General features: G+C 47.6%; 1 protein-coding gene and 1 long non-coding RNA gene across 9 annotated transcripts in view; one reads left to right on the plus strand and one right to left on the minus strand.

Annotated features, from left to right (window-relative positions):
- The window catches only part of PHC2 (polyhomeotic homolog 2), a 123182-nt gene that overhangs the window by 92871 nt on the left and 3666 nt on the right, over nt 1-26645 (plus strand). For 5 of the 8 annotated variants that reach the window (XM_038531150.1, XM_038531151.1, XM_038531149.1 and 2 more), the window contains 5 exons: nt 17193-17395; nt 19089-19218; nt 20070-20184; nt 24336-24477; nt 25445-25721. In XM_038531150.1, the coding sequence (XP_038387078.1) occupies nt 17193-17395; nt 19089-19218; nt 20070-20184; nt 24336-24477; nt 25445-25721 (867 nt within the window). Of the gene's footprint in view, nt 1-2388; nt 2651-3119; nt 3139-13417; nt 13477-17192; nt 17396-19088; nt 19219-20069; nt 20185-24335; nt 24478-25444; nt 25722-26645 lie in introns of those variants that run through there. The other 3 variants (XM_038531154.1, XM_038531156.1, XM_038531155.1) reach the window with 3 other exon arrangements.
- On the minus strand, nt 3943-26477 carry LOC119870347. The gene is made up of 3 exons (XR_005355872.1): nt 26288-26477; nt 4702-4828; nt 3943-4021 (listed from the first exon to the last, which is right to left on the minus strand). It is a non-coding gene; the product is annotated as an uncharacterized LOC119870347 (long non-coding RNA).

Below are 26645 nucleotides of genomic sequence, written 5' to 3' on the forward strand. Positions count from 1 at the left end.
GTTTTACATGGACTGCTATCATTCCAGGTCTCTACAGTCTCAAACTTGTACAATTTATATTTTGAGCCAAAATATAATTATATCTATTAAATGTTACCTTGTGAGGTCAGCCTGTAGTTCCTGTCCAGCAAGAAAATGGTTAATAGCTAATATTTACTGAGCCTTCTCTGCCAGGCTTTATGTGTATTTCCTCATTTAGTCCTGACAGTAACCCTGTGAGGTAGGAAAGGACTTTTATCATCCCCATTTGAAAGATAGGAAAACAGAGACACGGAATCAGTGATGGGGGGGGAATGTTTTAAACCTGGATTTTGTGATTCTTTATATTAACTCCTCTGCTTGACTTTGCCATCTGTAAATCATATAGCATGTTCTCTTTGTCTTTAACCAATGGGCTGATAGAAATGTTGAATAGGACCCGACTGAAGACACATGATCTGTTTGCAGGTTGGTGATAATATACATTCTTTGTTCAAGTACTTGTTATCCAGCAACTCCTAAATGAACTGACATTACCTGTTTTTCTCTGTCTTCTCTATGGAGCTCTCAAAAATCTCTCTGAAATCTATAATTACAACAAGCATCCTGTTCTTGAGGTACTATCTCATGAGAGAAGTAAGCTTTGCACAGTGGAAACAACTGTGAACCACCCAAGACTTAAGTATTGATCCATTCTGTATGTTTGAATGCCTGCTCCATGCAAAGCACTGTGGGCTGGGAGGTAATACATAGAGAAATAAGGTCTGTGCTTCACCTTCAACGAGCTTAAGGTCTGCTGGGAAAGATGAGAAATGCACAGGAAGAAAACATACATTAAAAACCAAAATGTGATAAATGCACTGGAAGGATTATAGGTAAGTGCTTTAAAAGTTAAGAGGGAAGAGTTACTACCAAGTAGAGATTATCAGGATAGATTGCCGGGAGGAAGTGGCACTGTTCTAGAGCGTGGGCCAAATCTATCACATCACCAGTTTTTGTAAACTGTTTTATAATGGGTTTTACATTTGAAAAGTTTTTTAAGACTCAAAAGAAGAATACTTCATGATATGTGAAAATTATATGAAATCTAAATTTCAGTGTCTATAAATAAGAGTTTTATTGGAACACAGTATTTTGTCTGTGATTGCTGTCCGACTACAACAGCAGGGCTGAATAGTTGCCACAGGGAAAGTATATCCAGCCAAGTCTAAAGTATTTGCTGTCTGGCTCCTTACAGAAAAGGTTGTCCAGAACTTGAAGGATAAGGTAGGACCTAGACCTGCAGAGTTGGGGAAAGGGCAATCTAGGAGGAAGTAAAGGTAAGGAGGCAGGAAACTGCGGGCCTGCTTAGGAAATAGAAGTGGAGTATTCTATCGTGTGTAAGTATAAGAAATGCAAATCAGAAAGGAGGAGGAAATGGGAATATTTTTGAAAGAAGACATTGAAAATTCGAAAAACAGTAGAGGGAAAGGAAGAGGAATAGGGGGAAGAGGGAGTGAACAATCAGTGCATATAAAATAAATATAAGACGCAGAAACAAAGGAAGGGAAAAAGCGGGGGCAGGGGGCGGGGTGAGGGAGGGAGAATACGAATGCTAAAAAAGGCAAGAAAATAGGAAAAGAGGGCGTCAGGCATGGAGGGAGAAGTCCGCGTCATCTATTCCTGATAAAGCTGGGGGTGGGGCGGCGAGGCTGGGGGGTCACCTGGCCCACCTCTTGCATCCCCCACGGCTCCCAGCGTAGCTGGTGAATGGACACGACCATTCCGTTTAAACCAGGGTGGTTTAGGAAGAGAAGAAACATTTATTGGGCTCCAACTGTGTGCCAAGCACCGCAGGCAATTTGTGTGAATGTCCTCAGTTAACCTTCACAGTAAGCCTAAAGAGTAGGCGTTATCTCCGTTTATGGTGTAACTGGGTCACTTGGGTCATTACTTAACTTCTCTGACCCTCGGTTCCCAGTGGGGAGAATAATGACTACTTGGAGGGTCATTGTGAAGACTAAGCGGGGATGCGTGCACGGAGGGCTCGGCGCACGCTAAGCCCTCGATTACTGCTGGTCGTTATCACTGTTGCCTCCGAATCGGGGGGCGGGAGGGAGTCAACAGTCCGCCACGCCGCCGGGGACTCGTGCCGGGCCGCGCGGCGCCCGCCTCCCTGCGCCCAAAGCCCTAGTCCCTGAACCGCCGCGGGGCCGGGGCGCCTTCCGGAGAGCGCGGGGCGGGGCCGGCGCGGCCGCACAAAGGAAGCGCGCGGCCCGGCTTCCGCGCCGCGCCCCGCCCCCCGGGGGCCCCGCCCCGCGCCGCCCCGCCCCGCCCCGCGCCGCCAGGCCCCGCCCCGCGCCGCGCCCCGCCCCCGGCGGAGGCGGCCGCGGGAGCCCTGCCGGGACGCGCTGCATTGTCTCCGCGGCGGCTGCAGCCCTCGAGCCCCCGCCGCGCGCGCGCAATCCGGCCGCCGCCCGCGCCCCCGCCCCGGCCTCGCGCCCCCGCAGCCCTTTGTTGACGCCGGCCAGGCCGGTGCGGTCGGACGCGCCGCGGCAGCCCCGGGCCCCGGCTCGGAGGCTCCCGGCGGAGAGGAGACGGCCCGCCCGGGCCCGGGACCCCGCGCGAGGCGGCGCCCGGCCGAGGGGCTGCGTAGGCCCCGCCCGGCCAGGTCCAGCCGGGCCCTGGACAGGTCAGTGCCCGTTGGCGGGGGAGGGGTTCTCGCCGGAGGGGTCCCGCGGCCGGCGCTCGGCGCTCGGGGAGCCGGGCACCGCCCTCCGGTGCCACTCCCGGCCCGGGCCTGCTCGGCTGCCAGGCCGTGCCAGCCCGCCACGCTCGCCCCCTCGGCGCCTGGGAGGTGCCCTCCGCCTCCCCGCTCGCCGGGGACCCTGCCTGCCCCGCGCTCCCCGGAAGCCGCCGTGTCAGCCCCGGCGTGCCGGACGCTTCCGCGTGTGCCCGCGCCCTCCTCCCGGCCCCGCACCCCCATCCTCCCGGGACGGCGCCGCGTCGGGCAGGGCACGACCCGGCGTGGAGGCCTGCGGCCCCGCTGCGGAGTTGTGTTTTGGAGCTAGTTGAGTCTCACGAGGTTCTTAATTGGATGGAAAGGACGAGCTGTTCCGTGTCTGTCCTGTCTTCCATTTTCAGAAGAGCATTTGCTCTGTTTTCGCACGCCGAACGAAGGTATACTGAACTGTGGATTCTTTACGTAAAAATCGGGATTTGTGAGATTCTCTATTTCAGTTGAAGCCCACAGACAGGGAAATAATCTGCCCAAGGTCAGGTTGCGAACGGATGGTGAAGCCACAGCCTGAACTGGCCCGTGACTCCTGTATCCATTGGATACCACCGGTCTGTGCCAGTGATCCCCCCCCTCCCCAGCCCTCTCCGTCCCTTCCCCGCACCCGCCTCCGATGCCTAAACAGATTTCACTGACATACTTTGAGTTCGGACCAACTTTGCTTTCCTCCCTCCTCCATAGAATGTCGCCCTTCCAGTGCGGTCTACAGGCACACTCTTTTATTCTTTCTCCTGCTTTACAAATCAGTGACAGCTTTCTCCGTAGACGTCTCCCATCCTAGGGCTTTAATCCCCTCCATTAGCATATTGGGCCCAGAGATCCCTTGTTGTGAAATAAGCAACCGACCTAAATCCACCATATGTCCCCGATTTTTCTAGGACAGCCCCAATTTAAAATATTCCATCCATTGTCTTATCAGCCTAAGTGTCTTGATTTTTGGTTTAGAAAATAATGTCCCTTTAACTCTATCTGGCCCTGCCATCCTAGCCTTTTCCAGCCATTTGGCTCTGGGGCATAACTGGGTAATCCAATTATCATTCACCTGGGATTTTTCTTCTCCTGAGTCCACCCAAATGTTGGAACTGCCAGGATTTCTGGGTGAGTCTGAAAATTACAGGCTAATGAAGCAAGGAAATGCATTCTTGCTCTTATGTTTCTCCTCCCTCCCCCTCACCCCCCCTCCCCCTGGCAGCAGACCTGTGGCAGTGTCTGTTCATTGGGGTTTAGGTTTAGGTCACCAGGATGTAGGGCTTCGTATCACTTCACCTGTAAAATAGGAAGAAAGTAACTTATCACATTGGTTATAGGGCAGGAGATTCTGTCTGGAATCTTAAGATACCTGCACAGCTAAGTAGTTTGGGTTTTATTCAGATTAACACACTTTTATTAGGCCCCTGCTTCATACAAAGCACTGCGCTAGGCACACTGGGGAATATAAAAGTGATTTTCCCCCATAGGATCTGTGTTTGGAAGCACCCACACTTTTGGATCAGCTGATAAACTGTGTTTCCCACCGCTTCTATACCTGAATTCCAGTCCCTGCAAGATAGGAGCCAAAGTTTCTGGTTTGGCTCACTCACAGGGGCTGGCTTGTTTCACAGAGGGTCCAGCAGATGGGTAATGGTGCTCTTTTGGCACCTGCCCTTTCCAGGCACTCTTCATCATGTGCGCCCTGCCCACCCAAGATCTGTTTCCAGGCTTGTCTATACACACTGGGAAGAATAGGTGCCTTTTCTCTCCAGCCTTAATCTTGAGAAAGTAGGTAGTTTCTTGTGCACTTCTGTTCTTGAATTGGTTTCTCAGTTATCCAACTGTGTTTGCTTGAGCAGTCTCTCCTGCTGTCACTCCTTTTTTTTTTTTTTTTTTTTTTTTTTTTAAGGCTGTTGTTTTACTCATTTGTGGCACATAGATGCTTAAGGCATATTGGGATTCCATCATGTACTCACCTCCCAGCTTTTTCCACTTCTCTTCCAGGTGTGGCTTGATTTCCAAATTATCTTTGTCAGGCATACTCAATGTATATGACTTCCACTTTCCTCTGAGGAAGGAGGAAACTCCAGCTCTTCTTTCTGTCTGGATAATGGATAATGATTCTCTTAGCTGGAGGATTCGTCAGCCATGGTCTCTCTGCATTTCAGTGGAGGATAAGCTTTTAGGAAGGTGGTGTTACGCTTCTCCAGATATATCTCCTCTGTCACTGACTTTTTAGTCTCAGCTGATTGATCCTGAGACTTCTCCTGCCCCCAAGGCCCCCTCCCCCATCTTTGACCCTGTGTCTGCTACTTGCTCTGGCTCAGCCCCAGAATCCACTCTTTTTCAGACCACATCCTTTTTCCTGCCTTACTCATTTCCTGTCTCAGATACTTTGGATCCTTTAGTTCTGATCTTTCCGAGGGGAAGAGAATAAACTAAGAGAAAAGGAATACATGGATAGATGATCTTATAAAATTGAACTGTTCTTTCTCACTCTTAGGCTGTCCCTAGGGAGAGTTTTCTTGTTTAAGAGAAAAAGAAATGATGACTGAGAATTAAGAACCTCCACCTGTGAGTCCATGTCTTTTTGTCTTTTTTTTCCCCTTGTTGTAAATGTATAAAGAGGATCACATAGAGTCTTAGACTCTTCTCTAAATCTCTGTCCTCCTTTGGGCTGTGGGCCTCATGTTAGGCATTTGGTAACCATTTGCCAAATAAAGTTCACCCACTTCCTATCAGAGTCCTTCAGTTTCAGCTCGCATGAATCAGTAAGCCAAAATAGAATTTAAATTTTAAGAACTAGGGAATGGGGTGATGGTTCCAGTTCTGATAATACTGCTCCACGTTAGTACGATATCTCCCAAGGGTTTTTTTCCCTCTTTCTTTGTATCATTCCAAGTTTATGGTAAAGTTCTCCCAGCTATCCAGTGTCCTGTAATCTCCAGACAGATTTGGTCAGGTCCTCAAAAAAGATTCTCTTGTGAAAAGATACATTTACTAGAGAGGAGAGTAGGGAAATGAGAATAAGGAGCCTTCATAAGTGATATTTTCTTTTATTCCCTTTGTTTTGTGCCATTTTGCAACTGGAAGATGAGGATGATGACTTTCTGTGGTCAGTAGGAATCTCACCAAAGTGGCTGTAGAGAGATGCTATTGTGTTTTCCACCCCCGTGGAAAAGCAGGGTGAGGACTGGCTGCCTTATGCAATCTGCCCCCATGAGGCCTTTGTGCCAGTAACAGAAATGACTCTCTCTGTAGTGACTTGGCACCTTGTTTGGTGGAAAGCAAAGCTGGCCTATCCCTCAAGATAGATGTACGAACACATGTAGATTTGTATTTTAAAAGTTTTTATGGCGTGGCTTAAACTATAATGTGAGTCACCACTTAAAGATTCTGAGTATGTTTTCTCTTAAAAAATTAAGAAATGTGCCTGTTTAAGGTTACTTATTCACATCTCAAATAGATGTAGGTTTCATTTTGAGCATTAACTTACTTCAAAATTTCAGTTTGAATTACCAGCTATAGCAGACCACTGATTTGAGAAACTCAGAGGCAAGCCACACCAGGTTCAACTTTTTGACACTTGGGGAATTGTTAAAAAAAATAACCATTTGTTTATCCAAGGCAAAAAATCGTATAGATTCTGGACTTTTTCCCATCAATAACAAAAATAGAGTATGATTGACATAGTCAAGAAATGGAGTTTCTTGTTACATAGTTAACCAAGAGTTATACAATCAGGGATTTAGTTTTTTTGTTTTTTGTTTTTTTTTAATATTTATTTATTTATTTATTTATTTTTTATTTATTTTAGGGATTTAGTTTTTGGAGAAAGAAAGTGTAGTAAGAAACCTAGCACATAATTTAATTATTGTTGTATACATTCATTGTAAGATCATCACAGCCAGCAGGGTAAACTTTTTTTTTTTTTTTAATTTTTATTTATTTATGATAGTCACAGGGAGAGAGAGAGAGAGAGGCAGAGACACAGGCAGAGGGAAAAGCAGGCTCCATGCACCGGGAGCCCGACGTGGGATTCGATCCCAGGTCCCCAGGATCACGCCCTGGGCCAAAGGCAGGCGCCAAACCGCTGCGCCACCCAGGGATCCCCCAGCAGGGTAAACTTAATAGGGTTTTTTTTTTTTTTTCCCTTCCCCTTCCAGATTATTTATAGTTAGTGAAAAAGGATGTGCTTTCCTTTTCTTTCAATTTCCAAATGATTTTTTTAGTTTAGATAAGTCCAAAAGAAGAGCATGTTCTTTCGATGTCACAACGAAAGGATTGTTATTAAACAGACATTGCCAGTTCTGAGATAAATCCAGATGTTGAAGAAAATCCCAGTTTGCTACTAGGGCTGCCTCTAAAGCAAATATCTGTTTCCTGGATGATTTTCTTCTCAGCAGTGAAATTTATTACTGCTTCTCTTATGAGATGACTGTCAGATGCCATGTCACAACTAGCCCTTCTCCAGCAGATTAGGAGGACCAGGCTTGAGACTGTTGGCAAGATAATGAGAGCTCTTGACCATTGGAGGTTATTGTTAAGGCTTTAGTTGCGTGGCTATTATGTCTCAAATAGTGTATGATTATCCCTAGTTACTGATATCTTTCGCTTATTTGAAACCATCCATATGTGGCCTAAATGCATACAATTCAAATGAATCATAATCTATATTAATCCAATCTATATTTAGACATGTTTAAACAATCAAAGCAAATGACACTTTGAATTGAAACAAAATTGATGCCGATCAGATACCGTTTTTACAAAATCAGTGAAGTCTGCGTTTTCAGGCTTCCAGAGTCAGTATTAGTCTGTGTCTGTCAGCTGATTGGTAGCAAAGGAGGATGATTACAGACTTGGACAATGGTTTTAGGAAGGAAGAAAAAATGTCTGCCAGGAGCAGAACCGGTCAGGAGGGTTGGTTTGCAAGATAAGTATCATCTATCCCATTATATGGGCAAGACAGCTGAGTCTTAGCTTTTTCCCCATGGTCTCTGTCCCCCCTCCCCTGCCCTCCTCTCTCTTCCATTTACCTAAGAGTATTAGTGCTCCTACAGTTGCTAAATAAATAAAGGCAGGGTATCAGGCAACTTAGTGGCCTTTCCTTATTATCAACCTGAAAATAATTAAGGAATTTACTAAACATTTTAGCTGTTTCCTGTCTTTTTTTTAACTGTTGGAAATCCATCTTCCATGATTTTATCTTCAGCCCTTTAACTTTTCACTAAACTACCTCCTAGCGTTACAATTTCCATAAATTTACTATTCCAGCGCTAAAGTGGCTCTTCAGTTGCTCCATAGTTATCCTGTCTGGCATCTGAGGCTCCGTGTCTGTGGGATACCCTGAGACTCTTTATGAAAGAACCAACCGTATGGAAAGCGAGTGTGGTGGTTGCCTTGTCCTTGGGATTAATGAGTGTTGAAGGTGAATTGAGACATTTGGTTCGCCCTGGAGGCAGGTGCATTTCTGTTATGTTGCTGCCATTGTCAAAGTGGAAGTAACGTTTCTCCTTGAAGCCTGACCTCAAGAGAACCAGAACAGGATACCCTGTGTAGACCAGGGTGTCTAAGGAACATGAATGGTACCTGAGTTTGGGCCAATGGAAGAATAGCTCTGCCCTGGAGCTATAAGAAGCCAGGCTCTGTGAGAGCAAGATTAAGAGATTAAGAGATTAATACCTCACGTTTCAGTAATGTTAGCCCTCCTACAGCCTGTTCCACTGTGTTGTTCCTGCATTATCTTATATAATCCTTACTGTAGCCATGTGAGGCAGGTCTAAGTACCCATTTTACAGATAAGGAAATTAAGGCCTCGAGTAACTTGTCCAGGAACATACTAGGATTTAAGCCTAAGGGCTCTGTGATCCCAAAGTCTTAACTGCCACGTCGCACAGCTTCTAAATGGGATCAGTGCCAGGAATTGTACATACAGTAATTCTAACTAACACTCACCGTAACCTTGCAAGATATTTTGGCAGTATGATCCTCATTTTTATAGATAGGGAGACTGAGGCTCAGTGCTTCAAGCTCACAGATAAATCAGAGATGGAAACAGAATACAGAACATGAACCCAGAGGTACTGACTCAGGCCTAGACCCAGCACTCCTTCCACTCTGCTGTTCTGACTTCCATCTTCTGTGATCTTGCCATCTCCCGTGGAGAGCCTATCCTGTTGGTTCAGACATTTTGTCTTGTGAAGTCCAGCACCTGCTAGAGAACTATGATGGGAGAATATCTGGGAGCTGTCAACGTAGCAGTGGATACTGAGAGACTGGCTTCATCTAAGTAGGAGTCTGAAAACTCTCGTTGCCTCCCTGCAGTCAGAGTCAGCTATTATTCCCTGGTGCATTGCCCTGTCCTGTGGGAAGTCACCCTGCGGTCCTGCAGGTGCTGCTGCTGAGCGTGGTCTGGTTGCCTGAGGACCCTGTTGCAGGAGTCCGCCTGTGGGCCGGGAAGCAGTTCCTGCAGCTGTTTGGAAATCCCCCAGTGCTCCCGTTGTCCTGACCTGCATGGGGGAGGGTGGCTGTGCGCTCCATTGATTCCTTCCTTCATAGCTGGGGGTGGCAGCTTGGAAAACATTCAGCTGTTTACAATTCAGCTTATGTACACTGTAGCTGGGGATTGTGGGTGAGTCAGAAGGGCTGCTCTCTCTGCCTGTGTCCTAAGAGACAGCAGGAAAGTCAGCTGTATGGTAATGGCTGCCAGGGAGGAGGAGGAGCCTCCCTAACAGATGCCTCAACCAGAGTCACTCAGCCCAGATGCTTAAGATCTGAGAAGCACGTCTGCCCGCCAATCCTCTTAACCCAGACTCAGCGAGGTCATTTTGCTGTGACACATGAGAGCAGGTTTGGGGCTACCTGGTTCAGCCTCCCTTTCGTTCTGCTGGCCCCCTCCCCTGCAGGACCCCAGGCATGGCCTGTGAGCCTCCCCTCCCCTCCCCTTCCCGTAACTGCTCAGCCGAGTGCCCAGAGTGCTCCTCCTGTCACGGTCCCCTCATGAGAAACGTTGGTCAGAGCAGGCTGCTCTTGTTTGGCAGAGCCCAGGAAGGTACTCTGAGAAGCAGGATGGAGATGGCCATAGCCTGCTGTGTGCCCTCGAGGTAAGGATTTCTTCTGTATCTGACAGTTAGATCCTTAGCAGAATTGAAAAAGTTAAAACATTTGGCATTGGTGCCTACTGCCTTCTGGTACTCAGGGTGGGAAGGGGTGTGTCTTCCTCACTACGAAGAGTTCCGTTTGTGCGTGTTTTATAAGGTACTGCCTTCCAAATATATGGCATCCACTCTTGCCTTGATTCTAAAATGCACACTTTTCCTCACCTGAAAAAATAAGATGCTAGACTCTGGTCCTGTGTGATCTAGTGCTCATGATATAGAATAATCACTCTCTACTTCCATGGCTCCCACAAGCACCTTACCTCGAGGACACAAGCAGGCTGTCTCCAAATGGGGAGGAAAGCGAGCTGCCTGTCAGGTGGTTCACAGCAAGGTGTGAATGACTGCAGGTGTCTATTCGCATTTTAAAGAAGGTTGTTAACCAAATAAATCTCTGATTGATGGACTCAAGTCAGGGTCCCAGGATGGAGCCACCAGTCCTTCTTCCCTCCTCCCCTGCCCCTCATCTCCCCTCTACCTATATCCACCCACCCCTTCTCTCTTATTGCCAGCCTCCACTTCACTTTCCTACCTCCCCCTGGTGGAGCGATTCCAACAAATGGGCACTTACGAAATAACTTACCTCCCTCACTTTCAGAATGGCACCATAATGGGCCAAATATAACTAAAGGGATTGTAAGAGTGGCCGGCCGACTTCACCACCCTCAGCTTAGTGTGCTGTGCTACCGCCCACCAGGCCAGCTGCTCTCCGCCTCCTGGATATGGTTTCCCTGACTGGCACTTTGCAGGTGCTCTACATGGGCTCCCTAGAGCAGGCAGTTCTTTAGGAATCCTGCTGTCCCCCATCCTGGCCACATGACTGGGCCTGCTAAGGTGAGGCACAGAGTGTGTGATTTCAGAGCCAGGGGCCTGGAGAAAATGCTCCATGTTGTATAAGCAGCCTTGTTTTGCCATTTGTCGAACAGGATTTGCCGCAGGCAAATGACCCATGTTATCGCCTACTTTGCTTCCTTAAATTCTTCCTTAACTTCATTAGCTCTGTTTGAACTCCTGCAATAGTCAGGGAAGGGTAGTTAGAAGTCTTGTAAATTAAAACACTCCTCCTAAGAAATAGTGAAAGGGATTAAAAGGGAAAAGAGGGGGAATGAGTGGGAAAAATTAGAGAGGAAGACAAACCATGAGAGACTCCCAACTCTGGAAAACAAATAAAGGGTTACGGAAGAGGAGGTGGGTTAGATGCTCCCTCCTCACCACCTTCACCACCACTGAAGCTTGGCCTGACTTCACCTCCCTCAGCCTCTTGCTCATGGCATCCGGGCCTCCACCTTTCAGATTCGGGTGCCTAGCTGTGTATAATGGCCTTTGAGACTTGTGGGGATCTCCAACCACAACACCAGCCTCAGGCTGGTGGCAGAAAGGGGTAACTGGGTGACAGGCATTGAGGAGGGCACTTGATGGGATGAGCACTGGGTGTTATATGTTGGCAAATACAAATTCAATTTAAAAATTAAAAAATAATGGGATGTTTGGGTGGCTCAGTGATTGGGCGCGGCTGCCTTCAGGTCAGGGCGTGGTCCCAGGGTTCCAGGATCGAGTCCCCGGCTGCCTCAAGGAGCCTGCTTCTCCCTCTGCCTGTATCTCTGGCTCTCTGTGTGTCTCATGAATAAATAAATAAAATCTTTAATAAAAAAAAAAACACTCCTCCTGTCTGGAGAAAATAGAAATGAACGCCATGGACTAGGCTGAGGAGGTAGAAGCAGCTCTGCTTGGCCTCCATTCCTTCTGAAGTCAGGTCTTGAAGATGACTTGTTTTAGGAACAAACACAATGAGTGGCCAGGCCATCTGAAATACCCATAATAACTTAGTCCTAAACCATATTCCAGCATAACTGATTTTTGTTGTATCTGTGCATGTAAAGAACATAAGAATCGGTTCTAAAATGGCCCAGATTTTGCATAGCTGTAGCCAGCCAGACCTCTATCTTAAGTGGGCAGGAGAGCTAGCTCAGCCTCTCTGGACATCTGAGGGCAGGGCCACTTTATAGGAGCCTCCCAGCTTCTGTCTCTAGAGGTCATCATGCCTTTCCAGATGCCTGGAGCCTGCACACATATTTCAAAGCAGCCAGGGAATCCAGAACTTCAGCCTTCAGGGCAACTTCATGCTTCTTAGTGAAGAAATCCTTGCCCTAACAGGAAGAAATGGGTCAAGGAATAGCTCTTGTTCTTTATAACCAGGTACCCAGAAATGCTAGCCCTATAGAAGGCACTGGCCTACCTGCTCTCAAATCATTATAGCCTCAGTAAGTCCTTTACAAATCTCAAATGGTACCAAGTTTCCCGTTTGAGACTTAGGAGACAGACCTGCAAATACTGAGACCATGGATTCTAGACCATCCAGTTTAACAGACATTATGTAGCTATCCTATAGCAGACATGGGGTTAGCCTCTTAAAGAGTCAGAGATAACAAATCATAGCTCATGCCTAAAGAAACTTGTTCTGCCTAGCAGAAGGGACTAACCCCGAAGTAGATAATCTCACAAACAGGCTGCTGGGTGGTTCTTATTTTATCTAGCCCCTATAAGGGCTCTTTCTGCCAGAGCCTGTGAATGAGACCAGAACTGAGAAGCAGCCTAGAGGTCGAAACATATATAGTATAACAACTTCCCCAGAACAAACTACCCTGTTCATTCCTATCTGAATACTTGGCCCTTTGTGGGCAGCTTCATTGAAGGTTAGATGCTCCCTCCTCACCACCTTCACCACCACTGAAGCTTGGCCTGACTTCACCTCCCTCAGCCTCTTGCTCATGGCATCCGGGCCTCCACCTTTCAGATTCGGGTGCCTAGCTGTGTATAATGGCCTTTGAGACTTGTGGGGATCTCCAACCGCAACACCAGCCTCAGGACTGGTCAAGAGGATTCAGGGATCCCTGGGTGGCTCAGCGGTTTAGCGCCTGCCTTTGGCCCAGGGCGTGATCCTGAAGTCCTAGGATCGAGTCCCACTTCGGGCTCCCTGCGTGGAGCCTGCTTCTCCCTCTGTGTCTCTGCCTCTCTTTCTGTGTCTCTCATGAATAAATAAAATCTTTTAAAAAAGAATTCAGGAAGGAAGAATTCCTAAGACCGAGTCTTTCTTTCTCTTTATCTTTTATCCAGCCTCGAAGCCGGCAGGACAGGTTTCTGCAAGTTTCCCTATTAAGCTGCTTTCCCTCAAACAGGCTGCAGAGCAGTCTGGGAGAGTGGGAAGTAGATTAAATTAATCTCAGCATGCTGAGCGTGGCAGGGGGTAAGATTGTGTTTGGTCATTCCAGAAATAGCCCAAACTCCTTTGTGCCTAAAGCAGATGAGGGGGCCTTGGCCTCCAAGATGACTGCAAACCTTTGTATATTCATAAAACACCCTCCCTCTGTCCCCTGGCTTCTGTCTCTTTTGCCAACCTGTCCCAGAGTTACAATGGAGAGGGATCAGTTCTAACGTTAGGGCGAAAGGATTTATGTGTTTGTTCTGCTTAATAAGATCCTTTTTTTTTTTAAGATTCCAAAAAGCCTTTGCGTCAGCTCTGTAGACCCTGAGCTACTGAATGTATCTGTTCACTACTGTATTTGGCACGAGGAAAGAATCTGACCTCAAGAGGTATGCCCGCACGCTGCGCTGCCCCGCCTTGCAGTGCCCCAGTGCCCCAGCGCACAGGAATAGATGCTGCTCTGAGAGCTCTGAGAGAGGGGAGGGAATGGGGTAGGGGGCGGGGAGACAAGTGAGGATGGAGAGATCCCATAAAAGGAGACAAGATATCAGAAGCAGTTTGGTGATGAATCTCCATGAAAAGCTGGAGGTGGGAGTGATCCCAGAATCCAAGAAGAGTAGATTAATTCCACAGAGGTATTAAAAACGAAAACAAGGGAGTCACACTTATTTCCTTCCTCCTGTGCTAAGTCAGGAACTGGACTGTGTTGAAAAGAATCAAAACAAAAACCTCACCAACCTAGTCTCTTCCATCAGTGCACTTGATTTTTATGTTAGTGTTGACTGGCTCCCTGACTTGGAAAGATGTAAACAGAACGCAAAGGATGATGATGAACTCAGCCTTTTGTGTAAAGAACAGTTGAAGCCACAGAGGGAGTTTGGCCAAGAGGAGAGAAGACACACTGTGGTCATGAGTGAAGTGCTTCCTGAAACTGAGGAGCATTTATTTCTTGAGCACTTCCTAGTGTACCAGTATGGCTCTGCTGCTGATTATCTCCCCTGGCCCTCCTAGCCACCTGACATGGGAGGGTAGATACTGTAATTGTCCTTATTTTATGGCTGATGAAACTGAGGCTGAGAGAGAGAGGTCAAGGACTTGCCCCTAATTCACTTGAGTGATAAAGACCTGACTCTAAGCCCATGATCTGAGCCCATGTTTTTGCCCTTCTTTCAAATATTGATTACCCTTGTTCTGCATGGTCTTAAGGAACAGATCCAGGGTGGGTGGGCAGAAATTAACAATATTTTTGGCTCCATAGTAAGGAAGAACTTTTTAAATTTTTTTTTTTTTTTTTTTTAATTTATGATAGGCACACAGTGAGAGAGAGAGAGGCAGAGACACAGGCAGAGGGAGAAGCAGGCTCCATGCACCGGGAGCCCGATGTGGGATTCGATCCCGGGTCTCCAGGATCGCGCCCTGGGCCAAAGGCAGGCGCCAAACCGCTGCGCCACCCAGGGATCCCCTTTTTTTTAAATTTTTTTTTTTTAATTTATTTATGATAGGCACACAGTGAGAGAGAGAGAGGCAGAGACACAGGCAGAGGGAGAAGCAGGCTCCATGCACCGGGAGCCCGATGTGGGATTCGATCCCGGGAAGGAAGAACTTTTTAAATGAACTGTCCGCAATAAGAACAAAGTACACTGGAATTTGTTACCAGCAGAGATAGTAAGTTCCTTTGTCATTGGAGGTATTTAAACAAATGCCCAGGGTGGGAGTATTGTAGAGAAGGTTCAAGCATTGCATTGGTACGGGGTTGAACCAACCTTTCTAATTGTGCGATTCTATAATCTGTAATTAGAGAAATTGGGATATTTACTAGAAGGAAATAGGCACCATCTAAAAATAAGATGTTAACTTATATTTGGTTTTATATTTTGGTTTTATATTTTAACATTTATCATTTTAAGAAAAATATATTTTTTACACATTTAAAATATTAAAAGAAAACTATGTAAATGCAGGCTTAAATGTTTAAAATTTCAAAGCAGAGAAATTTTTTTTTTATTTTTTTTTAAATTTTTATTTATTTATGATAGTCAGAGAGAGAGAGAGGCAGAGACACAGGCAGAGGGAGAAGCAGGCTCCATGCAGGGAGCCCGATGTGGGATTCGATCCCGGGTCTCCAGGATCGCGCCCTGGGCCAAAGGCAGGCGCCAAACCGCTGTGCCACCCAGGGATCCCAAAGCAGAGAAATTTAATTTGATTGATTCAATTTGATTAACTCAGTCTTGCTAGTTATTCATGGACAATTGAGGAAAGATTTGTTGTTATTGTTGCCAAACACCTTTATAGTTTAGAAAGACTAACTCTAAAGGGGAATGTTTCCATCTCTACAGTAAAGTCAGAGCTGTCAAAAAATTTTTTTCAAGTGACTATGAACACTGAAGGGAATTTTTCTAACTTGCCAGTGTGACTGTCTCAAACAAAAATTAATTTGAAACAGTCTCATCATTCATGTCTCTTGGATGACTCTCGCTCAGCTCTGAAATTTATTATTGAATTACAGAAGTCTGAGGAGTGATGGCACGGGTCATAGCACATTATTTTTCATCAAACAAGATTTATTCTAGTTTATCGAGCATTAGGACTGCAAGTAAGAAAATGAACCAGTTATAAACCTTTTCTAAAATGAGTTTGTTGTTATTTCTCCATGCTCCATATCTGACACTGGATTCCTGTTCCTTGGTGGGATTTGCAATCTTTAGCAGGAAGTTAGAGTATCGACATATAAAGTCTTGTGCAAAAATCACTTAACTAATGTACTGAAATCATTTTTCAAGTATGTAACACACAGGGTTATGTTTAATGTTAATAGGCTTGTTGCAATAAAGAAATGGCTTTTTCTTTCTCTTTTTTCTTTTTTAGGAAGTTCCAGGTTACAGGCAACCTCAGCTCACACAGTTGGTGGTGGTAGAGAATGGTCCTGTTTAGGGGTGGGGAGGGGGTAGCAAAAGTGAGGTAAAGAATTGTTGCTCCTCGAAAGCATGGGGCAGCTCAGAGAGGGGCTGGCCAAGTGGAGAAGAGGAAGTTCCCTGTGGTGTATTCTGGAGAGGCACCTCGTAGCACACTTTTTTTTTTTTTTTTTTAAAGATTTTATTTATTTGAGAGAGAGTGGGAGTGCACATGAGTAGGGGGAGGAGCAGAGGGAGAGGGAAAATCTCAAGCAGACTCCCTGCTGAGCATGGAGCCCAACACAGGGTTTAATCTCACAACCCCAAGATCATGACCTGAGCTAAAATCAAGAGTTGGGCACTCAACCAACTGAGCCACTCATGTCCTTCAGAGGGTGGCCAGGGGATTTCTTCGGAGGAAGACCAGTAGGCCCATGAGGAAGGAGACTTCAGGAAGGGTTGTCCACAGAGGGAAGGACACTGTGGTTGGGTGAGGACCAGACCATATGTGGAGCTGAGAACAGGGCAAGGAGGGCTTAATCAAGAGCACGGGGCCAGCAGAAGCAGCACAGAGTCCCATAGCCTCAGCGACCTTCTTGGGGGAGAAATTGAATGTGTGTATATCTCAGCACATGACCTCAGACAACCAGCCTCTGGATCACACTGTGTTCACTTGGGGCCCAGTCCTCTTGTTCCCTTTGCGTTCATCTCGGGGGGTCAGTAATTTGACATTTCACAGGATGCTTAAAGTGGAATCCTTTCCCATGGATCATCAGAGAAGATGTAACCTCTCTCCCCATCATACCTCCAAACCCCATACCTACTACAGCTTTTCCTCCTGGTTGTGGAGGTCACCTTGTAGATATGTCTTCTCCCTGGAACTAAGATGATCGTGTTTGTCCAAATCAATATTGAGTGCGGTCTTACCTCCTCAAAGAAAATTGTTATTTAACTTGGTCGTACAGTTGGGCAATTAAATTCTGCTTAGCTGATGAGCTACCTCATTTCAGACTGATGACAGTCACACTTGGTGGCATGTCCACCGACTCTACTACTTTTTAAATAGTCATTGAGGGAGGGGACTGACTCCTTGTTTTGCGTTGTCATCTGGCTCCATGGAAAAAGCCAGGCACATGCTGAGTCCCTGCTCTCATGCTGGTCTGGACCTGGTTCTGACCTTCCCTGCTTGTGTCTTCCTACTCTCCCTTGTACAGAGACAGGGCAGGGCATTGTTCATGCACTGACCGACCTCAGCAGCCCCGGCATGACCTCAGGGAACGGAAACTCTGCCTCCAGCATCACCGGCACTGCCCCCCAGAATGGTGAGAATAAACCACCACAGGCCATTGTGAAACCCCAAATCCTGACGCATGTTATCGAAGGGTTTGTGATCCAGGAGGGGGCGGAGCCTTTCCCGGTACGGACTACTTCTTTTCCCCTCTTTTGTTTTTGTTTTTTGAAGTATATTTTGGATGTGTATTAGAATATTTTTACATTTCCATGTAAAATTTCCAAAAATGTAAACGGTTTGCTCTTTCCTTGCTGATTTCCCCCCAAAAAAGAATGTCAAGAACCATTTTCTTTCTAGGATTGAGTGTCTTCCTAGGGTCCAGAAGGGATCGGTGATTAGGAATAATTGGCAAGGGCCCCTTGGTTAGAAGTGGCCACACACAGACTCAGCTGTGTCCCTGCTTGGTGTTGTGTGACCTCCCCCCCTTAGTTAGAAGGGAGTTCACATTGGGGTGTTTTGGGACAAGAAGATGGGTTTGGGGAAATGAGACCTCATTTAGTTTTGAATGCCAGGACCTCTGAATGGCAGAATTTTGTGAGAGAACAAAAGCAAAGTGCGTAGAACAGAATTTTCAAGATGTGTCTTGAAATGAAGATCAGAGAACAGGGTTGTAGCCTGAGCTGCTTTTCTGGGGTCAGAGCCTTGAAAAGAGTGAATGAGAGTGAGGGTACTTTAGAAAGGGTGCAATCAGATGTCTCCGGTGAAAGCATAAGACCAAAGGGAAATATAAAAGAATCAAGAAAATGCCATATTCAAACAAAGCAACCAGAGCTGACTGTGCAGTATGAGTTGGTGAGGAGAGGTGGCGCTGCTCCGTAGATGGGAGGAGCCCAGGGACAGGTGCACACCGGCCTCTCCGGTGATGAAATTATCTGGCTGTTAAAGAATCCCATCTCCATGGGATGCCATCTGCCTTTTGCTCATTCTTTGAGTCCATGAATGGTTTCAGTAGTCAGTGGAAGACTCTAAGCTTGATTAACTGAGCTGGATGAACTGCCCTCCTAAAATGTCAGAAGACAAATAGGCTCTTGTTCATTTTCCCTCCGAAGGTTGCTCAAGGCCCCTGGTAGAGAAATCCACCTGGAGCACCTTAGCTATAAGCTCCAGCCATGTCACATCCCCTCCCTCATTAGACTAGGTCTTCGACTTGGCCTTATAGAGAAACTGCAGAAACCAACTAATCTCACAGGGTGGATGCAGATTGAATAACACTCCAGTACCACCTAGGGATCTAACTGCCAGGATGCCTGAACAGAGGCAACAAACGAAGGACCAACAGAGTGAATAAGCCAGTCTAGGATCCTGGCCACCATGGTGGGCATTTACCCTGTGGCCCAGAGTCTGTTCCTTCCTGCGCTCCTGCACGGCTGCCTGCACCTCTGGCTCAAGTAGAACAGTGAGAAGGTGGAGGACAGTAGGAAACCAGAAATGATTGCAGAGTGTGCCCTGTCCTACACACACTCACACCCATGGCCTCAGCTGTATGCCTGTCCCGTGACATGTGAGCACCGGGTCCTGGCAGTTGTTCTGGTGGTACAGGAAACTTGATTTCTGCCTCTGTCTCTGCTCCTTAGTCACTTGGAAGAATAGGTATTTTCCTAACCTCCGAAGCTGTCCTGGACTGAAGCCATTGCAGCACTTTGGTGACAATTGGCATCTTGCCTCATGAGCTACACAGCAAAATAGGGCCTTGAGCAAGGCACACTGGGATGATGATGTAGAGGCTGGCATCTGCGCCTCGATGCATTATATATGTAATTTTGATGAGGCTGGATAGCAACCTAACCCTCATGATTTCCATTGTTACCATGTCCTCTAGGTGGGACGCTCGTCCCTGCTGGTGGGGAATCTCAAGAAGAAATATGCACAAGGGTTCTTGCCTGAGAAACTTCCACAGCAGGATCATACCACCACCACTGATTCTGAGATGGAGGAGCCCTATCTGCAAGGTAGGCATCTCACCCTGAACGCTAGGGCCTTCTGATTTGGCTGAACTGACCAGGAAAGAGACAAGGCTGCAAAGGCTGGCCCTACACACTTCCTCTCTTACTATCCATGGAGGAACGCTGACCAGGGAGTATGTAACTTCCCTGTCCCTAGAAAACAAGGAAGGGGGAAAGCCCCTGCCCTTGAGGAACTGTTGCCTGCCTCTCCTCCAGCCCCACTCCAGCCAGCCAGAGGGGCCCAAGAGTTGCTTTTCCTGTGGGAGTCCTTGGCAAGAGGTAGCAGTGGTGCAGGCAAGGGGGCCCTTCCCTCACCACCTGAGCTGCACTCAGCCCCCTGGGGCCCGGTTTTCAGGCACCTCCGTGGCCAGGCCAGGGCTGCACTTGCAGCATGAGTCACTCACTCAGTGGGCCCTATGGAGGTTACAGAACTCCTGGGTTCTGTGATCCAGGTCAGCAGTGAACTAGTACATCACCATAGGGTAGGATAGTTCCAGATCAGTTGTGACAGTACCCAGAGTAAGTCCCAGTCTCTAGCCAGGGTCATAAGGAGGGGTGCTGATTCTTTACCACCTGTGTTTGCCTCAGGCTCACAGCGCTTAGGAAAGAAACCTGGCAGGTATCCAGGGGCCATCACCAAACACCACTGGGTACTTTCCAAGGTGGGAGAAGCAGCTCTTCCCAAACCAGTGGCGAAAGCAGCTGGGCATTTTCCAAGCTAGACCACCACTGCGTGTCACAGCTTATTGGGACAGGAGGAAGAGGCAGGGCAGAGAAGGAAGGCTTTGTGGGGGGCTGTCCGGGGTCCTGTGGGAATTGGTCCTCTAAACACTCACTCTAACTTCCATACCTTCCAGAATCCAAAGAGGAGGGTATTCCCCTCAAACTCAAGTGTGAGCTCTGTGGCCGGGTGGACTTTGCCTACAAGTTCAAGCGTTCTAAGCGTTTCTGTTCCATGGCATGTGCAAAGAGGTGAGTGACCTCGGCCCCGCTGTCGTGCCAGCCCCTCCCCCTCCTCAAGATTGCACCTCGTGTCCTCCCCTCTTCAATGATAGTCCATCCTGGGCACCCTAGGTGGAGCTCAGCTGCCTTCTGGTTTCCTCTACCTCCCTGGAAGCAACCTCCTGTCACTAATCCACCAGGTACTAGAACCCAGAACTCAAGTGAGCAGCTCTGAGTCCAAGGAAAGGAAGCAGTGTTTTAGCTTGGCTGTCCCTCCTGGGCCCATTGAATCCTTGGCAGCTGTCCCCTTGGGGTAAGCCCTCCACCAGAAGCTTCACCTGGAGCCCCTGCCCTAGTTAACAGATGTTCTCTGTGAGCTCTCACACAGCATAGGCCAGGGACCCTGGTCAGGTGCAGTGTCGTGTACTGAGAGCCTGTCATGGGCCAGGCACTGCACTAGGCAGTCGGTATGCCCTGTGTCACCTAATATTCAGAGTAACCGTGAGGCAGGGAAGTCTGCTGTCCCCTTATACTCGCTAGCAGACTAAGGCACCAAGGATAAGTAACTGCCCAGTGTCATGGAGTTGAGAGTCAAACTCATCTGACTCTAAAGCCCTACATGGGCTTCGTACTAAGGTGGGAGTGGCACTGACCCTGAAGCCCTGAGCCCTCAGAAGAATAGAAATCCCTAGAGCCCTGCCCACTGGAATAAGGCTCTCCTCAGATCTGTACCAGAGGTCATCGGGGTGCCTTTGTGAAGCTTTGCCAAGCTACAGGCAGACTTCGTTTTACTGTGCTTCGCAGATACTGCCTTTTTTTTTTTTTTTTTTTTTAACAAATTGAAGGTGTGTGACAGCCCTGTGTCAGACAAGGCTGCCGGCACCATTTTTCCAACAGAGTTTGCTCATTTTGTGTCTCTGTGTCACATTTTGGTAATTCTCACAATATTTCAGACTTTTTCATTATTATGGTGATCTGTGGTCTTTGATATTACCGTAGTGATTGTTTGGGGGTGCCACAAACTGTAACCACATAAGATGGTAAACTTAATCAGTAAATGTCTTCTGTTTCCTCCGCTCCACCGACTGACTGTTCCCCTGTCTGTCTCTCTCTCCTCGGGCCTCCCTATTCCTAGAGACATGACAATGTTGAAATTAGGCCCATTAATAACCCTACAGTGACCTCTGAGTATTCAAGTGAAAGAAGTGTGGTGCGCCTCTCACTTGAAATCAAAAGCTAGAAATGATTAGGCTTCGTGAGAAGCACTCATTGAAAGCTGAGACAGCCTGAAAGCTAGGTCTCTTGCACCAAACGGCCAAGTTGTGAATGCAAAGGGAAAGTTCTTGAAGGAAATTAAAAGTACTACTCCAGTGAGCACATGAATGATACAAAAGCAAAACCTTTGCCCTATTGCCCATACGGAGAAAGTGTGAGTGGTCTGGATAGAAGGTCAAACCTGCCACAACATTCCCTGAAGCCGAAGCCCAATCCAGAGTAAGGCCTAATTGTCTTCAATTCTGTCAAGGCTGAGAGAGGCGAGGAAGCTGCAGGAGAAAAGTCAGGCAGCCCGGGTGGCTCAGCGGTTTAGCACTGCCTTCAGCCCAGGGCGTGATCCTGGAGACCTGGGATCGAGTCCTACATCGGGCTCCCTGCAGGGAGCTTCTCCCTCTGCCTATGTCTTTGCCTCTCTCTCTCTCTCTCTCCCCCCCCTCCCTCCCTCTCTCTCTCTCTCTCTCTCGAATAAATAAATAAATAATCTTAAAAAAAAAGATTCTCTAAAAAAAAAAAGAAGAAGAAAAGTCCATGAGGTTTAAGGAAAGAAGCCACCTCCATAGCATAAAAGTGCATAGTGAAGCAGCAAGTGCTGATGTAGAAGCCACACAGCAGGTTATCCAGAAGATCTAGCTCAGATTGTTGGTGAAGATGGCTATGTTAAGCCATAGATTTTCAGTGCAGACGAAACCGCCTTCTACTGGAAGAAGATGCCATCCAGGACTTTTTGATAGCTAGAGAGAAGTCAGTGCCTGGCTTCAAAGGACAGGCTGACTTTCTTGTTAGGGGCTAATGCAGCTGGTGAGTTTGGGTTGAAGCTAGTGTTCACCCAGTATTCTGAAGATCTTAGGGCCCTTAAGAATTGTGCTAAGTCTATGCTGCCTGTGCCCTGTTGATGGAACAACAAAGCCTGCATGATAGTACATATGTTTATAATATGGTTTAGTAAATATTTTAAGTCTAGTGTTGAGACCTACTGCTCAGGAACAAAAGATTTCTTTGCAAATATTACTGCTCACTGACCGTGTACCTGGTTACCCATGAGCTCTGATGGAGATGTGCAATGAGATTCACTGTTTTCATGCCTGCTAGCACATCATCCATAATGCATGCGGCCCATGGATCAAGGAGTAATTTCGACTTTTCAAATCTTTTTTTAAAAAATGTATTTTGTAAGGCTCTAGTTGCCATAGATACAGATTCCACTGGTGGATCTGGGCAAAGTCAATTAAAAATCTTATAGAAAGGATTCACCATTCTAGATGCTGTTAGGAAGTCATTCAGGATTCAGGGGAAGTGCTTAAAATATCAACATTAATAGGGATTTGGAAGAAGTTGATTCCCACCTCCTAGGTGATTGTGATGGGTTCAATACTCCAGTGGCGGAAGTAGCTGTAGGTGTTGTGGAAATAGCCAGAGAACTAGAATTGGAGGTGGAGCCTAAAGATGTGATTAAATTGCTGTAATCTCTCTTTTTTTAAAAGATTTTATTTATTTATTTATTTATTTATTTATTTATTTATTTGAGAGAAAACAAGTGCTAGGAGAGAGAGAGCACACAAGAAGTGGGGGGTAGGGGAGAGGGGAAAGCAGACTCCCCACTGAGCAGGGAGCCTGATGGGGGGGCTCTATCCCAGGACCCCAGGGTCAGGACCTGAGCCGAAGGCAGATGCTTCACCTACCAAGCCACCCACTCGTCCCTGCATTGCTGCAGTCTCATGATAAAAACTTCAGTGAGGGATCCCTGGGTGGCGCAGCGGTTTGGCGCCTGCCTTTGGCCCAGGGCGCGATCCTGGAGACCCGGGATCGAATCCCACATCGGGCTCCCGGTGCATGGAGCCTGCTTCTCCCTCTGCCTATGTTTCTGCCTCTCTCTCTCTCTCTCTATGTGACTATCATAAATAAATAAAATTAAAAAAAAAAAAAAAAAAAACTTCAGTGAATGAGGAATTACTTCTTAGGAATGAGCAAAAGTGTGGTTTCTTAAGGAAGAGTCTCCTGCTGGTAAAGATGTTGTGAAGATTGTTGAAATGACAACCAAGGATTTACAATATCAAATAAACTCCGTTGATAAAGTGGCAGGGTTTGAGAGGATTGACTCGTTTTGAAAGCAATTCTATGGGTGTAAGATGCTGTCAGACAGCATTGTACGCTACAGAGAAATCATTCGTGAAAGGAAGAGTCCATTGATGTGGCAAATTTTTCACCATTATCTATTTTTTCTTAATTTTTTTTAAAGATTGATTTATGTATTGGACAGAGCATGCGTGCATGTGCACACAAGCAAGTGGAGGGCCAAGGAGAGAAGCAGACTCCCTGCTGAGCGTGGAACCTCGATCCCATGACCTAGAGATCATGACCTCAGCTGAATTGAGAGTCAGGTGCTTAACCCACTGAGCCACCCAGGCTCCCCTATCATCGTGTAATAAACTTCAGTGTAGTGTAAACAATTACTACTTTTATATGCCCGGGAAATTTAAAAAACTGACTACTTTATTGCCTATCAGATGTGGAACAGAGCCTGCAGTATCTCTGAGGCACATTTGCACTTTCCAGCAGGACAGTAGACCGTTATTTCCTGACACAGGGAATATTTAGCGTACGATATGTCAGCCATGAGTTCTTACAGTGATCCAAGTTGTGTCCAGTGCTTTACACACATTAGCTCATATAATTAATCAGACCAGGTTTAGAAAGTGAGTCATCCCATCCATAGCTCCAGATGAGGAAACTGAGGCTCAGCAGTCCAGTGACTTGCACTAAGTCAGCCAGCCAGTAGGAAGTGATAAACTCAGCATCGGAGCAGATGGATGGACTCCTGTATTGCTGGAGCGCCTGGCTGCAATCATGCTACCAGGGGCCCACATGCCCCATGATGGCTCTGACTCCCCTGTTCCTCTGACTCGCAGGTACAACGTGGGATGCACCAAACGAGTGGGGCTTTTCTACCCAGACGAGAGCAAGCTGCAGATGGCAGGAATCACAACCCACAACCGCCGTCGGGCCAGCAAAGCCAGTCTGCCCACACTTACAAAGGATACCAAGAAGCAGGTGAGAGTCTGGCCAAGCAAAGCTACATTGTCCCAAGTCCCTACCAACTTCCCTTCCTAACAAACCCAGGATGCCCACATTCCTTTTCCAGTGCTGACTTAAGTATATTCCGTCATGTTCTCATTTCTCACAAACCGTCACATCAAGCCCTTCCCAGGTCCTATAATGGGCCCCAGCATTTATACCCACAGATGCTTGTGAGGTGATTTCCTGTGTCAGTGACCTTGCCCCTCTCCAGCTCTCCCCTTCCAGCTTGCCTCCATCCTTCTGGGGCCATGGAAATGGGGTCTCCTCTGCCTGGCCTGGTGAAGAGACAGACTGTCCCTGTTATCTTATACCTTACATGGAGGGCCAGGTATGGAGGCAGCCTGCAGCCTTTCCCTACCTGTACCTTGTGGCCTCCTCGAATCCAAAGCACTGAGTTCTTGAAACCTCTACCAGGAACACGGGTGTTTGTTCAGTGCAGATTTTGTAGCCCCACTTGTGTGCCAGGCGTGCCATCTGGCATTGAGGCTGAGTCGCCCTGCAGGAACCCACAGCTTCATGGAACATTTCATAGCCTCATGGTTTCGCTGTTCGTCATCATTTGGGTCAGAAACCTCTGTAATCTGACGAAGGCTGTGACTGATCATGCACACGCACAGGAAATTTTAAGACTCTTTCACAGATCACCCCTGAACTCTCTAGAGCCCTGGCTTCAAACCCCACCTCTAGAAGAAACAGTAGGCATAGATAGAATCAGATTGGTGCGGTGCGCTGCCAGCAGGAGTACTGGGAGGGACCCTACTCTGCATCAGGTCAGAGAGGGGACAACCCAGAAGATGCTTTTTGATCTAAGCACTCAAAGGTATGTAGTCACAGACCAAGTAGGAGGGGGAGACTGCCTGCCTTCGCCCATCACTCTGCTGGAGACCTAGAGTCAGTTTATCACCCCATCCTGAAGCCAGCTGTTTCTCTCTGCTCCCAGCCAACAGGCATTATGCCGCTTTCAGTTACGGCTGCATTGCAGCTGACACACAGCCAGGAGGACTCCAGCCGTTGCTCGGATAACTCAAGCTATGAGGAGCCCTTGTCACCCATCTCGGCCAGCTCATCCACCTCCCGCCGGCGACAAGGCCAGCGGGACCTGGAGTTCCCTGACATGCACATGCGGGACCTGATGGGCATGGGGCACCACTTCCTGCCAAGTGAGCCCACCAAATGGAATGTGGAAGACGTCTACGAATTCATCCGCTCCCTGCCAGGTAAGGCCCCTGCAAGTCCCATGCCTAACTGGAATAGTGACCCATGAGAGAGGGGGAGGGACCTTCCCTCCCACTGCTGGGAAATGACTCAGTCAATGACTCAGGTTCAGAAATAGGAGTGCAGAGGTGAATCAGTGCGATCCCTGCCTGGAAGGGCTTACATTTCACTACAGAACACAACCGTAAATGGTACCCTACAGGGGTACCTAATGCCATCATTAGGTGCATTTCCTGGCGTGGCAAGTGGTCTGTGTGAGAGGCAGAGGGGACAGCGCATCAAGGCCGTGTCTCCTCTGGGCCAGGGTACAAGAGGAGTCAAGTGGGAGTGTAGGGAACCTGTCCAGGAGAACATCAGCATAGGAAGAGGTAAGCCGAATGACAGTGGGCAGGCAGGCCTTGGCTGGTTGGAGAGGCGACAGCAGGGTGCAGCTTGAGCAGAGGCACTGAGATGTGGAAGTGTATGATGTAGCTGGGAAACCACACAGAAGCCTGCTAGGGGAGTGTACGTGGCTTTGAGGGCTAGAATTTAGGAGTGAGCCTTGAAAGACAGACCTCATGTTACTCACAGGTACTTTCAGTGGGATCCCAAAGCTTCTCTACTGTTGTTTCTGCCAGTGTCACCCAGCTACTGGCCACGTCAGGTATGGATGGCAGCCACAGTCCTGTTGCTCAGAGACGAGTAGGAGTAGCGGTGGAGAGCACAGACTTGTCTGTCAGAACTGGGCTCACATCCTGGCTCTGCCCCTTTAGTTCAGTGTGTTAGTCATCTATTGCCACATTCCCAGAATTTGCCACCACACAGTACAGTAGCTCAGGAATCTGGGAGTGGCTTGGCCAGACATTTTTGCCACAGGGTCTTTATGAGGTTGTCATTAAGATGTGGACCAAGGCTTCCATGAGCCTGTAGGATCTATTTTAAGGTGC

This window comes from Canis lupus, chromosome 2, assembly GCF_011100685.1.
Source record: "Canis lupus familiaris isolate Mischka breed German Shepherd chromosome 2, alternate assembly UU_Cfam_GSD_1.0, whole genome shotgun sequence".
In the NCBI taxonomy this organism is placed as follows: domain Eukaryota; kingdom Metazoa; phylum Chordata; class Mammalia; order Carnivora; family Canidae; genus Canis; species Canis lupus.